Source organism: Phoxinus phoxinus (genome assembly GCF_949152265.1).
Source record: "Phoxinus phoxinus genome assembly, chromosome: 21".
Classification (NCBI taxonomy): domain Eukaryota; kingdom Metazoa; phylum Chordata; class Actinopteri; order Cypriniformes; family Leuciscidae; genus Phoxinus; species Phoxinus phoxinus.
The window spans coordinates 2,417,338-2,436,906 of NC_136896.1; the positions used below are offsets into that span (position 1 = coordinate 2,417,338).

The 19,569-nt window shown below is 37.4% G+C and overlaps 2 protein-coding genes across 3 annotated transcripts in view; both read left to right on the forward strand.

Moving 5' to 3' along the window:
* LOC306989708 (uncharacterized protein) overlaps positions 1–19,569 on the forward strand; it is a 66,905-nt gene that overhangs the window by 26,961 nt on the left and 20,375 nt on the right. The window lies entirely within an intron of this gene.
* On the forward strand, positions 1,134–18,150 carry LOC306989706 (uncharacterized protein). Of its 2 annotated transcripts, XM_079595627.1 has the most exons (16): positions 1,134–1,275; positions 2,382–2,459; positions 3,653–3,704; positions 4,772–5,185; positions 10,073–10,459; positions 10,547–10,618; positions 10,860–11,246; positions 11,405–11,788; positions 11,871–11,960; positions 14,325–14,441; positions 14,522–14,706; positions 15,100–15,239; positions 15,637–15,882; positions 16,022–16,184; positions 17,660–17,762; positions 17,857–18,150. In XM_079595627.1, exons 3-16 carry the CDS (start codon positions 3,668–3,670, stop codon positions 17,958–17,960), a joined length of 2,829 nt encoding a protein of 942 aa, XP_079451753.1. In that variant the 5' UTR covers positions 1,134–1,275; positions 2,382–2,459; positions 3,653–3,667; the 3' UTR covers positions 17,961–18,150. The 2 variants fall into 2 exon arrangements, with proteins under 2 accessions (XP_079451753.1, XP_079451754.1); XM_079595628.1 differs by lacking the exon at positions 2,382–2,459 and having other exon boundaries at positions 1,147–1,275.

Genomic DNA, 19,569 nt, shown 5'->3' on the forward strand with positions numbered 1-19,569 from the left:
TGCTCTGCAAGTGGGTCTGGCAAAGAGCCCATTGAAACCCATTTCCAGTCCGTCGAAATCGCGGCACCAATCAGAAACGTTGGGGCGGGCTTTACACGATGACGACAGAGCAGAGACGGTTACGCAGATTTTGTACATTACAGAGATGGATGCCGCCATGGAACATCACAACATCACTCGTTCGAATCAGCTATTGCGTCTGTTTCAAGCGATTTAAAATAGTCATTTTCGTTAACACAAACAGAAAATTGCTGAGAGTCTCGAGATGTTTCTCCGTCGCTCTGCATACGTCATGTCATTCATCGCTCTGATTGGTTTTAGATCTATCCGACGTCCATTGGTGACGCCCCTGTGGAAATGAATTGTCTATGGAGCTTTGCCAGACCCTTACTCAGTTACAACTGGGTTTTCCCAGGCTAACCAGAACCAGGAAGTATGACCATATTAGCCCCGTTCTGTCAACACTGCATTGGCTGCCTATTAAACATCGTATACATTTTAAAATATTTCTGATTACTTACAAAGCACGGAATGGTTTAGCTCCGCAGTACTTGAGCGAGCTCTTAACGCATTATAGTCCTTCACGTCTACTGCGATCTCAAAATTCTGGCCAGTTGATAATACCTGGAATATCAAAATTGACTGCTGGCGGTAGATCCTTTTCCTATTTAGCACCAAAACTCTGGAACAGTCTTCCTACCATTGTCCGGGAAGCAGACACACTCTGCACATCTCTTTAACCTGGCATTTAACCTTTTTATACGTGTATTTGTAACTATAGGCCTATAAGAAAACTCACAATTCATTAAACCAAACCAATGAGGATTTCATTTTAATAACACATTTGTGTCACAGCAGGCTTTTTTATCTTTATAAAAACAAGAAATAAGGACTCTGACCAGCGTAACTGCTCAAAACTATATTTTAAAAACAACAATTTCAATTTCATAAAAACGGTTTGATAAAGCAAAACAAGTAAACAAATGATAGATATAGATGTTAAACAACAAATGATATCTGATATGGTATTCTTTGGCTTATTTTGGTAGCTCATACTTTGAAAAGACAACGCTAACTTGAAAAGACACATTCCCTAGCACAATGCCAACTGTCAGTTAAAAAAACAGTACTCAGATTCAGAAGAACACGTTTGATAGAGGACACATGACACTTCAGTCGGGAACGGGATGGTGACTGTGTAACTGACTGAGTGAGAAGGAAAAGTGAGAGTAGGAAAGTGAGACAGGTTGTCTTGGCACATCTTATTCGATTACGGTAAGTTGTACTGTATCTTTCAACATACCTTCTAATGTTAATTTGTCTTTATTTACTATTAACTTTATATAGTAAAGAGGAAGATATGATCAGTTATCATGATCTTCGTGACTGTGTTTGCATTTAGATGTTTGTTATTTCAAACATGCTTGAATAAACAAACATTACAGACTTTTGTGCAGTAAGATGCATCTGCATTATTAAAGGGATAGTTCACTTTAAAATTAAAATTCTGTCATCATTTACTCACCCTCAAGTTGTTTCAAACCTGTATTAATTTATTTATTCTGCTGAACACAAAGAAAGATATTTTGAAGAATGTCAGTAACCAAACGGTAGTCTGTACCCATTGACTTCCATAGTATTTTTTTTTCCTACTATGGAAGTCAATGGGTACAGACTACTGTTTGGTTACTGACATTCTTCAAAATATCTTTCTTTGTGTTCAGCAGAATAAATAAATTAATACAGGTTTGAAACAACTTGAGGGTGAGTAAATGATGACAGAATTTTAATTTTAAAGTGAACTATCCCTTTAACCCCTTTACGTTGTTTTTTATTATTGTACTTGTATTGTACTTTATTATTGTTGTTCAACATTTACCTCACATTAAAACACCACACTCTTACTTGATCTGGACAAACTGAGTATCATTGGAAAGATTAAAGACTCCAGCTTTGATATTTGACCCCTGTTTATGATAAAACTGGGTTGCAGTGACATTCAATTCTTAGTTTAATTCTTAATGACTAATACAAGGAAATTTGAAAGCATCTGATGTTTTGATATCCTTGCCCTTGTTCATCACCTCACACGATTCCTCAACATCTACAATAAAACACCTGCATAACTGAGTATTTATAATGGTAACAATGTAAATTATTGCAATCTGCTAGATGTGTTAAATATACATTGAATTGGTATAAAACAATCTTTTGCTTTTGTAGCCACACCCATAGTTCTCATGCCTCCTCAATGTTACACTGTAAATGATTATCTAGATCCACCTTTGATATATTCAAACACAGAGAGAAAGACTGCCTTTCTAAATGCAAAGTAGCAATTTCACAATCACCTTAAAAATGAAAACTGGTTCTGTTTCCAGTAATGATCCACGCAGTTGGTAAGATTGAGAGTGTTGAGCTGCTGAAGACAGAATCTTAAACTGCAGATCTGAACTCAGGTAATTTTCAGAGTATTTTTCACTCCATCAAATCACTTACAATGCTAGTGGCTTTAATGTAGTTTAACTACATTAGTTAACCTGTTAGCTTGCAACGCCACTTTTGAAAAATCCCCAGAAATGGCATACCCAAACTAAAACAGATACAGTTCATGGACCCTTTGTACTAAAAGCACAAGTATGGTCTCATTTGAAAGCTGACACCTGGCACTTTATTGGAAATGTAGAATTAATTATTGTCATAATGAAAAAAAAATTGTATGAATAGCTTCAAAGTTGTGTAAGTTATGAAACATCTTCATGAAAATTAAATTGAAGTTGGCACTGGAGCAATCTAGAATTGCACTCCAGCTAAAGCCACATGTCTGACCATGTTATATTTAAAATTTGAAGGTGATAAGTCTAAAACTCTGCATTTAGTTAAATGTTTTTCAAGATCATGTCATATGACTTTAATTTGATTAGAATTTAAAATGCAAACTTGTGTTTATTGTCATCTATAAGCATCTATTCAGTCTATTGTCTCTGTTGTTTTGTGGTGCAAACGAGCCCCATTCAGTGTCAGTCTCTCCTGCTCACATTCACACATCTCCAGCCTGGTTATGGCCCTGGTAATATGCATTTCTTTTGTTTGCATTATAATGGCTAACGACTGGCTATTCACGCTGTTTCACCCCCTAATTTGTTGTATCAAAGTTCTCACTTCACATTGAAACTGTATCAAATGCCTTTCTTGAATAAAGAAACAGTTCAGTAAGCATTCCTATTTAGAAAAATTCATAAAAATAACAGCTAACGTTAGATGGCAGGTGCACCTGAGCTAGCTAACGTTAGCATGTTAGCTTAGCACACCATCAATACACGGCATTTATGAGATTAAAACCATGTTTGTTCCAAACTTACTTTATAGCTCAAGTCGTGAACTAATAATGAACTGCACGTATACAGCATTTATTAATATTTGTTCATATTAATTTCAACATTTACTAATACTTTATTAAAATCTTGTTAACATTAGTTCAACTAACATGAACAAACACTGAACAGCTGTCTTTCTGTTAACAAACATTAACAAATACAGTAACAAATGTATTTCTCATGTTTAGTTAATGTTAGTTGATACATTAACTAATGAACCTGTAAAGTGTTACCGAAACATTTCATGTGTCTGTATGTTGTACGTGTGTATGCAGGTGCCGTTCGTCACAATGATACTGTGTGTATCATTACTGCTGCTGATTAATGGTGAGTGTTTTAATTAGGGATGTGCGCATTTGACAGTCGTTTAAACGGAAGTTTTGTAACCGACTAGTCTAACAGTAAGACACCCTGTAAAGACATGTAGGCTATATATATATGATCCATACTAGCATCTATAAATCAAACAGTCAAATCCCATAATAATAATAATAAATAATCCCTTTGAAAAAGCTCATTCTGATTCCGATTCTGAAGCTCATTCATGTGAATTTAAGTGAATAACCTGATGGGCATTTGCTTGCTTCGGCTATCACACTTACGTGAACGTCCTGAATTCTAATTATCCAGTTAGAAATGGCACAAAATACTCCCACACCTCGTTGTTTTGAGCAGTCATTTCAGTGACTCACACGAAGAATACGCATCTGAGGTCAAATAAAAAAAAGATACGGCTATGAATATGCTATTTAGAATGCGTTTGAATATAAATGTATCAAAGTTCAAGGCGCAGGGAAGAATTGGGGACTGGTAAACGGGAGTTTTAAAATAAATAAAACTAAAGCAAACGGCGGGTGGTGCATCATAGCCGACTGGCGCATATAGACAAAACGCAAATGTCCCAGGCCTGGTCTTCACTCGTCTTCCACTGCACTGTCAACACTCATCCTTCGGAGCTCCTGGATACGAACGACACACTCTTGTGTAGCTGATTTTAGACATTTTAAATGCATAAAAGGTGGACATTTCTAATTAATAAAATCACCTATTTTTGTGACTTTATTAATAAAGCAAAATAAAAAAAATTAACATTAATTAATAACCCGCAACGCAAACGACAATTTAAATCTTTTTTTGATACTGAATTATTTATTTTTATATTTCATTGTTTGAAATGGTTCTTCTGTCGGCGTTTAGAGAAAACACGCTTTTGAGCTGCTGCTGTGACGCTGCACAAACGCTTCCAGTGTGAATACTCTCGCTCGTCTGTAGAGGTGCTTTTGCACAACCCAGCGGGAAAAAGGAAAATACTGAGGAAGAAAATCACTTTTTGGAGTGCAGTGAATGAGAATGTATCATCACATCTGTCTGTTGTTTTGTCTTAATTCTCTCAGAACCTACAACTTCCAGCTCTGATCCATGCTATGATTATAACACTCTTGATGAATCCTGGAGAGACATACGGCAAAGCCATTACCATGAATATGATGACACTCTTGTTGAATGGAGTGGCTGGTATCGGCTGTATCTGAATGGAGAAAGTGCCCAGATGTCTGAGTGGTGTGTGAGTAATGCTGGATGTGGTGGAGAAACTGCACTGCATCTCAACGGTTCTCTTCCAACACTTGAGGATGGAGTGGTGACCCGTGGAGTCATGGGAACTCATTCAAGGTGGCTGTGGGGGTATTCCCGTGAGTGTGGAGACTACAGATCCACATCCATCCGAGTCAAAGCCTGTCCAGGAGATTATTACGTCTATGAATTTGTCAAACCCATCATATCAGCTCCCCGGCCTATGTACTGTGCAGGTGAGATTTTTAAAGGCCTGTTCACACAATAGCTATAACTAAAACCATTTTAGCATCCACACCAATGCACAATATCTTTGTTTATTATAAGCGAAGCAGTTATGTCATCTGCCGCTTTAAATTCTTGAGCTCTTTAAAGGTGGGGTAACCGGTATTTGAAAAATTCTGTTTGGAAGATAGTCGGACCGGCACAACAACAAATGTGAGAAACAAAACATACGCGGATGTTGCTTAGATTCGCTGGCTTTGAGTGGCTTCGAGTGTCATTGTGTGTCTGAAGCTGCAGTGCCGTTGGCAACTAACAACAAACTCTTGTTTGTAACTACTATTGTGTACTGTACGTAAATTTTTTGTGCTTCCTTGTCATTCTCATTCGTTCATCATCTGCGCTTTATTTTTAATGAAGCATTATTTTGTTACGCTTCTGCTATGATAAACAAACATCGCCTCTTGGATTGTGTAAGAGTGGAAATCTTTCAGGGGTTCAGACTGCAAGACTGCCGAGCGACTAAAGAAACGTTATTAGCAAGATGGTTTAAAGCTGTACATTTCTTGTCTGTTCCACTCACTGCCACTTATACCAATGACGGAAAATAAGTACAGTTACAATAGCTTCATACGTGGGAGAGCGTTGCTATAGACTAAAGAGAGTGATAGTATTGTATTGCACTATGTAGCACAAAAGTTAAGACCAAATCAAAACTAGCACACTAGCTGTAATCGAAAGATTTAATGACAAAATATGTTGATGGTTACACTTAAAATAGTTACAAAGTAGATTAATGAATTGATGGTAACTTAAACCAAATAATCTTAACCAGCATGTAAATGTTACCTTAGAGATAGAATAGAGAGATAAAGAGAGAGAGAGAGAGAGATGAAGGAAGAGAGCCCAAGAGAAGGTGAGAGCCAGAGCTCCAGAAAAGGCAAAAGGGCAGAACAACAGTTTCAACCTAATTTATCCTTCTTGACCATGTGACTAAAATCCAAATTGTGAGACAAAACTGACCTATCAGGTATTTACACTTCCCCCGTGCATACACAAACATCTTGGCCTACAGGTCTTGATCGTTATCAGAAACAGCAGGGAACCCCACTGTGTCTTTGGGCAAATGGTCATTGGAGGAGAAGGGGTCAAAAACAGTATTTAATTTCTCAGTTCATTTGAAATGTCTTGAATTATTTTCAGTCTTACAAATCGGCCCTTGGCACCATTGGCCACACACCTGGAGTCCAAAGGTGACACAGTTCATAAAGACATGTTTTGCTGTTGGGTGTAGTTGTATCTTCAGACATTTCGTCCAGGCTTGTTGCGGTTGGTCAGTCTTTAGTTGTTGTTCTCATTTCGGCCCTGCATGAGTAGGGAGGTTCCATCACACGGTGTTGCACCTTTCATAGATATGCAAATCATCCATCGAACACCTCACAATTTCACAAGAACAGGCACTGGATCTGGAAGCAAACGTTGATTCCTCTTTCTGAGGATGAATTCACAGGATATGAACTTGGTTGCAGGTATCCTGTGATTTAAAAGAGTACACAGCACAACAAAACAGCAAAAGCAGACACATGGCATTTGTCATTGGTCAGATGATTGATATGGTCAGATTAAAATTTCTCACTGGAAAAAAGCCCTTAAGTGTACTTAATTAAAAAGATGGTCAAGGAAGGATAAAATAAGATTTTTCAAGTTATTACACTGTTTCTGGAAACATGTAAATAAATTGCATCAAAACAAAACAACTAATGCTGGTTTAAAACAACATTTCATGAAGAGTTATCAGCAAAATATTCAGTGTAACCATTCACAGAGATTCAATTGAACTAATGTCCACAAGCATTGTTGCAAGTCAATTGGACAAAATACAAATAAGCAATCAAAAACGTTTCAGAGATATTTCAAATACATTAACATTACATTAATACATTACAAATATTTGTACTTGGGTAAAAATAAGAATGATGACATAAAATTTTGAATTTCACCTGGTGAGGCAAAATATTATTTAAGTGATCAAATAAATCCAAAGAAAAACAAAACAAACAATTGCTGAATGCAATTCACAGTTATAATTCAGTCTAGATGTAAAGACTTAAATAATTTTGTATGGATTAAGTTTGTGAGGCAGAATCATATAGATGCAGATTTGACTTTGTATGAAGATCAAATGTGGCTGCATTTATCTGCAGCTATGTGTAAATTTATCATGCTTCAAAACAAAGGTGAGGGTTTTTACAATTGTGATGCAAATTTGGTCCTGTTGTAACAGGGAGCCAGCATGAGAATTGTGAGTGAAGTGTGATCATGGCTCATCTCCTTCCCTTAAAGTTCTTTGTTAGGAGCATGCTAAAGTGCAAAGTTCAGAGTTAAATCCTGTTATGAAAGGATTTTCATGGTTAATGCAAATTGTGTAGCCACATATGGCAATTCTATGCTCCTTTACATGGTTTTACTACAGTTATATGGAAGATAACCGAGTTTCCAATAAGGAGACAAACAAACTCAACATAGTCACACATGCAAAATGAAATTGCTCTACAATTTCAGTGCAACAATTATTCCACTTAACACAAAAATACATTGTCTAGATTGCACTTAGCATCTACAACATTTAAAACCTAAGTGTTTTTACAACACTTACAGTAAAGCATTTATGTGTTTTAAAATAATAAAATCAATTAGCCTATGTGCAGAGTGTACACAAACAACTATAAAGTGTGTTCTATGATCATTATGTGTTTTGCACAATTACAAATTTGAAAATACAATCAGGATCGTTGGAATTTGGATGTAAAACTTGTTGCTTATTGGGCTACCAACCCACTAGCAAGTGAAGTTAATAGCTGAAGGCCTTGCATGAACAAAGCAGTTAACTCGCTAAGAGTTTTACCTGTATGTGCAGATTGCGGATTTTTGCTCTTAGAAAGTGTTTTGCTATTTTTCAGAATATAAGGTGGAGGCCTTCCCCTACCCAGTGACCAGCATTTTTCCTCTAGATGGCCTATTTTATGACAGGAACTGCAAAGCCTGGTTTCTTTACCATTTTGAAGTTTGCTATGTTCACCTGGAGTTTGAGGATTTTCATGACCATGTGCCATCACCCTAAGAACTGAAATATGAACACTTTCTTGGGCATTTGCATTTTCTGAACTAAATGTTTCAGATTCACTAGAAGTCACCTCCTCCAAGAAGTGAACGTTCTTTTTAGTCTCAACGCTTTTAAGCATTTTGAAAGACATGTGCTCTTTAGCATTTAGCTCAGCCTTGAGATCTGCAATGGTCTCTTTGTGATTTTTATACTTTTTATTTAGGGCTAACAGCTCAGATAGCAATTTATCTATCTGTGTTTTAAGATCTTGAATCTTTGCCTCAGACTTTTGTGCATTTTCTGCATTTTTAGATTCCATGTTATTAAATGCAGGAACTACACATGTTGCTAACTCGTGTAGCTTTGTATAACGAATGAAGTTTAAAGCCTCAATAATTTCATCATGTTTAGATTTCTTTTGATGTTTTCCAACATTGTCCCACCATCGGAGCAATTCTTCTTCTGGACATTTAACGTCAATGTACTCTTTAGAGAGTTTACATATGCTAGGCTCAACTTTTTTGCTCCATAAAGCAAACAATACATCACTATTATCAGAATTTTTCCCTTCCATCCCCGAGGAGATCTGAATATTCACAAATTATACCGTAATGTGACTATTAAAGCTATTCAAAATACTGTTTCATTCAATTCATGCAAATGGAGACTTCTTATCATACCATTAAACAAGGAAAACAGACTTACCCATTGTCAGAAGATCAGCTATAATCCAATCACAAAATCAACTATAAAAATGAGTTATTCTCATTCTGATCAAAGTGAATTTCAGAAAACACACTGCAAGGGATCCCGGGTTTCGGCACCATCTGTAAGAGTGGAAATCTTTCAGGGGTTCAGACTGCAAGACTGCCGAGCGACTAAAGAAACGTTATTAGCAAGATGGTTTAAAGCTGTACATTTCTTGTCTGTTCCACTCACTGCCACTTATACCAATGACGGAAAATAAGTACAGTTACAATAGCTTCATACGTGGGAGAGCGTTGCTATAGACTAAAGAGAGTGATAGTATTGTATTGCACTATGTAGCACAAAAGTTAAGACCAAATCAAAACTAGCACACTAGCTGTAATCGAAAGATTTAATGACAAAATATGTTGATGGTTACACTTAAAATAGTTACAAAGTAGATTAATGAATTGATGGTAACTTAAACCAAATAATCTTAACCAGCATGTAAATGTTACCTTAGAGATAGAATAGAGAGATAAAGAGAGAGAGAGAGAGAGATGAAGGAAGAGAGCCCAAGAGAAGGTGAGAGCCAGAGCTCCAGAAAAGGCAAAAGGGCAGAACAACAGTTTCAACCTAATTTATCCTTCTTGACCATGTGACTAAAATCCAAATTGTGAGACAAAACTGACCTATCAGGTATTTACACTTCCCCCGTGCATACACAAACATCTTGGCCTACAGGTCTTGATCGTTATCAGAAACAGCAGGGAACCCCCACTGTGTCTTTGGGCAAATGGTCATTGGAGGAGAAGGGGTCAAAAACAGTATTTCATTTCTCAGTTCATTTGAAATGTCTTGAATTATTTTCAGTCTTACAATTGCATGCGTAACAGAGGCCATAATATAATTGTAATATAATTGTAGAATAATATCATTGTAGTTTTAGGATATAACACTAAATTCTCCAAACCTCTTGTCCTATATAAGGCCACGGGGATGCTGGAGCCTATCCCAGTGTCTCTATAGTCAGGGCTAAAACTAAATTGTCTTCCATATAAATACAGCATTTTAACAGTATTTTTACAAAGATCCCTTTTGTCCATGACAGTTGCTTTCCAAAGCATCAGCAGTGATCCTTGCTACAACTATGAGTCTCTGGATCGTCCCTGGAGAGCCAACAATGAAAGTGGAGATAACATTTGTGACGACTCTTTCTCCTGGAATGGCTGGTACCGGCTTTTCTACTATGGAATGGACATCCGGATGTCAGAGACCTGTGTTAGTGAATACTCCTGTAATACAAATATCAATCTGTGGCTCAATGGTCCTCACCCTCAGATAGAGGATGGAGTGGTGACCAGGGAGGTCTGTGGTGGTTATTTGAGAGGCTGCTGTGATTACAAGACAATCCCCATCAGAGTGAAAGCGTGTCCAGGCAATTACTATATCTATGAACTTGTGAATCCACAATTTGGGTGTTCAGGATACTGTACAGGTACTGTGCTTTTCCCCACCTATTAACAAAGAATTTAAAACCTTTTAAAAATTATTTCAATCATGTTTTGAATTTCCTTCTTTTTAGATGTCAGCACTATTTCACAGGTTGTTTTCACTGTGAGTCCAGATATAATCACTGGATCCAACATCACCTTGAGTAAGTTGTATGCAGTAAATATAATAACATATATGAATAGTAACATTAACTTTTTTTGTAATGGTTGTGCATTACAGTTTAAAATGGAGCCTTTTATGCATGAACTTGTAGCATCTCATCATATTACGCAGGCATGCCATGCACAGTACAAATGGCTAAACTACCTTACTATATTTTTATCACCATATTTGACGATGAAATTAGGCCTCAAGTTCCTTGTTTTGATCTCTCACTAACACAGACTCTTGCAATAACTACAACATACTCGACAACTCCTGGAGAAGCCCTCCCATTTACTGGTATACAAATGGATATGTAAATAGACACGATGACACTCGTGTAGAATGGGACGGCTGGTATCGACTCTTCATTAATGGATCAAGTGCTCAGATGCCTGAGTGGTGTTTTTATTATATGTCATGTGGAGGTTATAGTTCTCTGTATCTTGGTGGCTCTCATCCTCGACTAGAAGATGGAGTTGTTACTCGTGAAATTTACAGCTCTTATCATGATCAGTGCAGTCGCTACAAATCAAACCCAATCCAAGTCAAAGCTTGTCCTGGAAATTATTATGTCTACAAATTTACCAGACCGACTCTGTCAATACCATCTCCTGTATACTGTGCAGGTATATTCATTCATCTTTGTATTTGTCATAATTATCATTAATTATTTTGTAGATTTTCATATGATAATTACCTGTGCAGACCTGTTAAAGTTTATCTTCTACTTGGATGCATTTAATCTTCAGTATGCAATGCTCTCTTTCAAATTTTTTCATAATAGTATCTTTCACCACCCCAAGTGTCGACCCCTGCTACACCTATACCAGTCTGGATCAGCCTTGGAGAGCCACTGACCATAATAACTTAGGCATGTGTGATTATAATGTGGACTGGAATGGCTGGTACAGGATGTTCAACAACGGACAAAAAGCTCAGATGCCAGAATCATGTGTAAATCAGTACACCTGTGGCACTAGTGACCCACTGTGGCTCAACGGCCCTCACCCACAGCTGGAAGATGGAGTGGTCACCCGTCAGGTCTGTGTCTCCTCATGGAATGGCTGCTGTAACTACACATCCCACCCTATAAGAGTCAAAGCCTGTCCAGGAAATTACCATGTGTATGAGTTTGTCAAGCCAATGTTTTGCGGAGCTTACTGTTTAGGTAGGAGAGCATTTACTCATATGCATTTAAGTAATTTTTTTTGAAAATTATTGATGTTGATATGAAACGGTCCTATTACCAGATGCCTCAAACCGGTCCATCTCATTGGCATCTACAACAACAGAGACAATCTTACCCACAGAATCCATTACTCCACCAATCACAACCACTGGTAAAGTATTGTCTTGACTTCTTTATAAACCCTGCTTTTGTTGACCCATTACACAATGGTGTAGAAAAAGTCAACAAAACATAACAAAACATTCTTAATAGCATGTATGTACACTGATAAAATGCTTTGAATAGGCTCAAAGAAAGCACACAATTTACTTAAAGTGCCCCTATTATGCTTATTTAAAGATTCCTGTTTTGGAGTCTCCATCACCAAGTTTACATGCGTCCAAAGTAAAAGCAAAAAACAAAACCAACCCTTTCATTTTCTCATAATATACATCGCACATCACCTCATTTCTCAAAGAGTCTGAAAATGGTTTGTTTGAAGATTCTGTCTCTCTAAACCACTCGCGGATCTACTGTACTCTGCTCTGGTTGGTTAGACGGTCCGTTTTGATTGGCCACGCCAAGTCAAGTTATATTTATTTATATAGTGCTTTTTACAATACAGATTGTTTCAAAGCAGCTTTACAGTAATAAAAAAATATGCAACAAAGTTTGTTTAGCTGTACAGCAGCTCTAGAAGAAAATAGTGTCATTGTCTAGCATTGTAAGTTCAGTGTTGATTAATTTCGGTTGTAAAAGTCATTAGTTATTAATTTAGTTAATTTATCTATACAGCCGCTCTAGAGAAAACAGTGATGTCATCATCCAGTTCAGTTCTCATAAAATGATGTCAATTTTGAATATTAAGTGTCTCCAACTAAGCAAGCCAGAAGCGACAATGACAAGGAATCCAAATCCCATCAGGTGACAGAATGGAGTCTTTTTTTGGGGGGGGGGGGGGGGGGGAGAAACCAGGCTCAGTCAAGGGGGCAGTTCTCCGCTGACCAACAAACAGTGTATAATTATGATTCAGGCAGCATTACAGGTAAGAAGTCAGATTGGGATCGGAACAAAATTCCGATCCTAAATATCCCAAATATTTAATCCATTTACGTCTGGTTCAAGACCGGATTCATCACGCCGATATGGAGATGGGTTTTGTTGAGGATCTGTGCCACTGGCTGTCATGTCGATGAGGCCTTCACAGGGGATAGTCTAGTTGGCACAATATCTGCTGATGTTCATGGGCTGAGTTGTGGTCATGGCAAGGCGCAGGTCCTCCATCTGATCTGGATATGGCCCGGACCCAACTGACTACGATAACCTCGGGATAAACAGAGAAACTAATATTAGTGTAGATAACATTCTTCAAACGATGTAACAAGTACATCAAGTGTTATAGGAAGTGTTCCTGATTCCGGCTGACCTAGTTTATGCAGGCTAATAATCATTTAACTTATAGAAAATTATATTGTGTTATGTGTAGGCCAGTTATAAAGAGGTGTGTTTTTATACAGAGTGTGTCTGCTTCTCGAACAATGCTAGGAAGACTGTTCCAGAGTTTAGGTGCTAAATAGGAAAAGGATTTACCGCCTGCAGTATTATCAACTCGCCATAATTTTGAGATCACAATAAACGTAAAGAATTACAATGTGTTAAGAGCTCACTAAAGTATTGCAACGGTAAAAAGCAACGGTCCTAGTACTGATCATTGCAGTACTCCATACTGAACTTGTGATCAGTAACACATCTCTTTGTTTACTGCTACAAATGATCAGATAACGATCAGATAAGTAAGATTTGAACCATGCCAATACAATTTCACTAATGCCAACATTTTCAAATTATTTTCTATTCAAAAGAATGTTGTGGTCGATAGAATCAAATGTAGCACTAAGACCCAGTAACACTAATAGAGAGATACAACCACGATATGATGATAAGAGCAAATCATTTGTAACTCTAATGAGAGCAGTCTCAGCAGAGCCGATCCTGACCTCCCTGGGGCCCTAAGCAAAATTCTGTTAAGGGGCCCTCCTACCTGACTCATGAGCCATGTAAACCATTTGCCATTGCCACACAGTAACACCTGACACACCCCAGTGCTCCCACTACAATCCATTCTTAATATCAAGAATTCACATTTTAAGTACAGGTGAAACTCAAAAAATTAGAATATCGTGCAAAAGTTCATTTATTTTTAACTCAACTTAAAAAATGAAACTAATATATTATATAGACTCAGTACATGCAAAGTGAAATATTTCAAGCCTTTATTTGTTATAATTTTGATTATGGTTTACAGCTTATGAAAACCCCAAATTCAAAATTAGAATATTGTGAAAAGGTTTTCATAGTTCAGTCTTGCTTAGCGCGAGGGAGAAAAAAAGACGGTGAGCCCGGATGGCAGGTTAACGCGCTAGTGAAATGCTAACGGTTTGTGTTAGCGAATTGGATTAAAGCTAGTGATGTCAGATTAATGTGATAGACAATATTATTTGCATTGTATTTAATCTATCTGTTCTTTTCCTCTTAGATGTGAAAAATCACTCTAAAGTCAACTGCTCTGAGGATGAATGGTTTGGGGGAAAAAATGGCGTTTATGGCTGTTTGTGTAAAAAGGACCATCACACACCACATTCTGACTCTTTTGGTTGGTGTCATTCCATAATTAAATGTGAAATATACAGGTCTTTTTTAAAATCATTAAATCTCTCTTTTTTTCCCTCTCAGATTTCTCAGAAACCTGTGAAAGCAGCTCTGGCTCCATATCTGTGTCTCGCTGTCAGCTCTTTGAGGCTGGTTTTCCAGCTGATGTCTTACACCTCAATGATCCCAGCTGCAAAGGAACGGTCCGGAATGGCAGAGTGGAATTCCATTTTGATAACGATGAACACATATGTGGTACAAATCTTGTGGTAGGTTTAACTATGAATAATCTTTTCAAATACATCATCCAAATATTTGTAGTGCCTGATAGAACTATCAGAGTTTTATTTGACCTCCTGGCGAATCTCTATGAGACTTTGAGAAGTATGTAGCAATGTATCAATTATTAAGTATGTATCAATCTGTAACAACCAAGGGAAGGTCCCAAACAAACCTCGCTAAAGACTTCTCAAAGTCTGAAAGAGATTCAGTGGGGAAGGATGCACAACACCGTGCCACAAAAGTCACTGGAACATTTGCCCACATTCTCCACCATTAATGTGTAATTATTTCACTTAACTTTTTGTATTTAGTTGTGTCTAATGTTACTTTAATATCTATTTTTATGCTAAATTACAAAATGCTATATTTGTTGTCCACAGGCCAATGGCACCCACTTCATCTATGATAACTTTATTCTGGGGACAACGAAGTCAGAGAAAATCCTGAAGCTTTCTTTCAGCTGTGTTTATCCTCAAACACAAACACTTTCCATGAATGTGGAAATCAATCCACTGGAGAGGTGCGAGTCAAATACAAATTCTGACTTCAGCTCAAAAGAGTAGTTCAACTAAAATATGATTTTTTTTAGTATTGTGTTTTTAGTACATTAGTATTGTGTTGTTTAAAAATAAATATGAACTTATTTTCTTTCCATTATTCGAGGTCTGACAACACTGCATCTTTTTTGTTATTTTGACCAGTTGTCGTTTTCTGCAAATAAATGCTCTAAATTACAATATTGCTCTTTGAAATTTGGGAGAAATGTTGTCAGTAGTTTATAGAATAAAACAAAAATGTTAATTTTACCCAAACACATATCTTTAAATAGCAAAACAAGAGAAACTGATCATTTTGCAGTGGTCTCTTAATTTTTTCCAGAGCTGTATATATATTTTTTTCTTCTTATATTTGATCAGTATTGTGCACAAGACTCTTCCCGCTGGTGAAGGCAGATATCAGGTGCGGATGATTCCATATGAGGATGATGAGTTTACCCGGCCCTTCACTGGTAGTGTGGATGCAGAGCTCGACCAGGAGATGCATGTGGAAGTTCGTGTTGAGGGGGTCGACAGCCGCCAGTTTGCCCTGGTGATGGACACGTGTTGGGCTACACCTGTGAATGATCCTGATTACAGCCTCCGCTGGGATCTCATCCTTTCAGAGTAAAGCAGGGATTTTATAGGATTGCCTGAGAGACTTTATCTCTCATGATTTCAAGACAAAAGCACAGGATTCCATTTTTGTTGAGTAGAAACAAAGAAAATAATATGATTTGTTGATTGTCATTATTGATATTCTCAGGTGTCCCAATCCAAATGACGACACAGTGGATCTGCTGCAGAACGGCGTCTCGACATCCAGCCATTTCTCCTTCGGGATGAATATCTACACTGCAAACTCTGTCAATCTTTACCTGCACTGTGCTGTTCACCTTTGCCTTCTGTCAAGCAATCGCTGCTCAATGGTCAGTTTACAAAACCTTGCATAATGATAATGTTTTATGAGTAATTGAAAATAAATGCAATTTATCACTTTAATATATAAAAATGACTGTTAAATTTTGGAACGTCAAATGCTCTATATTAGATTTGAAGATCAAATTCTTCAGTGTCTGATCTCATTAAATGCATCTATAGCACGCATTGTGTTTATCGTGCAATTTATACGCAAAAAATAGTTTTTACGTTCATACGGTATGCACTGTAAACCCCTTGGGTATGATCAGGGTATGTGCGTATTATACGTTTGGGTAGGATTAGTGGGGTGGGGTACGTGGGTATACACGCAATAAAGTGTGTATCATATGCATGTGAAAACTGTCTATCATATGCACGTAAAAACGAATTTTCGCGTATAAATTGCACGATAAAGACCCCTAGCCCTATTTTAATGATCTGAAACGCAAGTGTCAAAGCGCAAATCGCAAGTAACTTTGTGGGCGGATCCCGGCGCTGTTGCTATTTTCCCGGCGGGATAAATGCCTCTTGTGCCCGGCGCAAATCTAAAAGGGGTTGGTCTGAAGTCGCTTCATTATTCATAGGTGTGGTTTGGGCGTAACGTGAAATAAACCAATCAGAGCGTCCTCTCACATTCCCTTTAAGAAGAATTGAGAATTGTTCCACGGCGCATTGCTATTATAACGGCGGATTTGCCGGCGCACGCCAGGAGCGGTTCACAGCCGAGGAGACCGACGTTCTCGTCAGGGCCGTAAAACTCAGAGAAGTGACATTGGGGATGATGGGAGAAACCCACCCAAATTAGCTTCGGTTAAACAGGCGAATAATTTGGGTAAATGTGTGGCCTAATCTATTTTTTTTATTTTTTTTATCTAGATCGATTTTTTTCACATCTTCACGGACACAACAATGATTTCCCTCGTGTGTTAATATTTTTCCTTGTAATAATGTATGATTTGCAAAAATGAAAACTGCTGCGTCTGTTTATATTAGAGAATCAAAGTGGATGCGCGTTAACACGCTACATTATGGCCAAGCACGCGCCCTTAAAATACCATATGACTAACGCGCAACGCGACTGTCTTTAGACTGTTTTTTTCCTGGTCAGTGGCGGAATTGCTTTCTAAAACTGGAAAATAGCACCATGGAAGTTTTGCGCCGGAAAACGCCTCCTCTTTGCGCTGAACCGCCCCCCGCGAGCGCAAGTTCATTCACTAATTTACCGACGTGCGTCTGTGGAGGGAAAAGTCCGCTGTGCGCGGGTGCAAAATAGGAATGATACATGCGTCGGTGTACAAAGTCAATTGCGCTGGGTGCAAGATAGGGCTCAATGTGTGCTATAGATACACATTTCATGAGATCAGACTGGTATGTAAGGCTGCCTGTTTTTTCTGCCCTCTGCTGGAGACTTTCCTTTGTTTCATGTTTGTTTAGCTACATTTAACAGAGATTCACAGCTGGATTTTGCCCTTTTCTCTATTAGGACTGTGACTCTGGACACCAGCGGAGAGAGCGCAGGTCTCTGGACTTCCATGACAGTGCTTCCATATCCATGGGTCCTCTGGTGTTGTCTGCGGGGAACACAGGTGAACATCTCATTTATTTTAATCATTTGTAAATAAAGGTTTCTATGTAAATACATTACATTTCACTGCATTGCATTATATCCCCTTTTCACAGATAAGTGGGTCCCAGAACAAGTGAAGGTATCTGAGGCTTCTTGTCTGTGTGGTTCTCTGATGCTGATACTTGTTCCTCTGATGAGTGTCCTCACACACTTTTAGTTTAGTATATAAGTAATTAGTATATAAATAAAAATGTGATATTATCTGATTACATTTGAATATTTGTGAATTGTGACGACACGCTGGTTTTGGGTTTCTTATTGTTTTCTCATCTCATGTAGCCTTTGTCTACAATCATACAAAATAAATAATTGAATCATGTACATGAGTTTTTATTATACATCATATTTTACTCTGTGCTGCAATGAATGAGGCATTTATATTGTGCTTTTATATGTACTACTGTATACCCAAATAATACAATAACAAAGACAATCAGATTCATGTTTATTCAAATAATGAAAAAGGGTAATTCCTGTTCTCTGGTTCCTCTCAGTTCTTCATCTTTTTAAAATGAATATGCTTATGTTGCAGCTCAAGATAATATACCTAAAACAGAAGAAAGTGAACAAGGTACAAAATAGCTAGTAAACTAGTCATAGGCTACTTCAGCTGGAGATGGGCATGTCACTTACATGAAGACATCAACTTGAAGTCCATTTGGATATTTCTAACCATCTCTTGAATTGTTGATATTATTAAAGTAATTTGATTATAATTATAAGTAGGGCTGTAAGCGATTAATCGCCAAAATAAAAGTTTGTGTTTACATAATATATGTTTGTGTGTATTGTGTATAATCATTTTGTATATATAAATACACACACATGCATGTATATATTTGAGAAATATTTGCATTTATATAATGCATATATATTTTTATATAATTTATATTTAATTATTTAATTGAATTATTTAAATTAAATGCCACAAGAACAAGAGGTATTACATATTCACAATATCAGCTGTAAGGAAGAGAAATAAAATAAAATGTTTTACATAAACTCCAGTGCTTTCAAAGCATTACATGTTTTCATTGCTTTTTTGTTTTTGTTTTGTTTGTTCCAAAAGATGTACATAGTGTAAAGTCATTTATAAAATGTGTAAAATTTGGTTTACCTTGAGCCACCATTTTATGTATATGGTATTTTCCTAATAAAACAAATAACTGTATTCCCATCGTCGTCTTCCTCGTCGAATTTCTGGCGGTCTATACGGCATCTGGTGTAATGGAAACGATTGGCTATGAGCTACGTATAGCCGCATTTGATAGACATTCGTAGCGCCCAATAAACGGCTCTGGGCATTCGTAAACCACTCCTCAAATACGAGAAAATGAACGTGGTTCCCAGACCACGTCTCAATCAGACGAGGTCTGACGTTAGCCAGGCTAATTAAATCCTATATGATGGGTACATGAAAATGCAGTAAGAATAACCCAATAGGTAATTAAGTTTGACAACTGATTAAGGGTCTTTATTGTCTGCTTTTTATAATCATTTGCTCTCAGCTAAGAGAAGAAGTTACCAATTCTAATTCAGAATTTTTGAAACGTTTTGAGACATGGACTAAACAAGGGAGCGTGGTAACAGGAAGAAGAGGAGCACATGGCAAACACGGACCAAGACAGAGCCATGTGCTCAAACACAAGACAAACATAGAAACATGAACCAAGACAAAACAGAGTGCCAGGGCAGAACCCTGACATATACAGGGAACCCTCTCATTTGGTAGGCTACACTATAATATTAGAGGTTCAAATTAATAA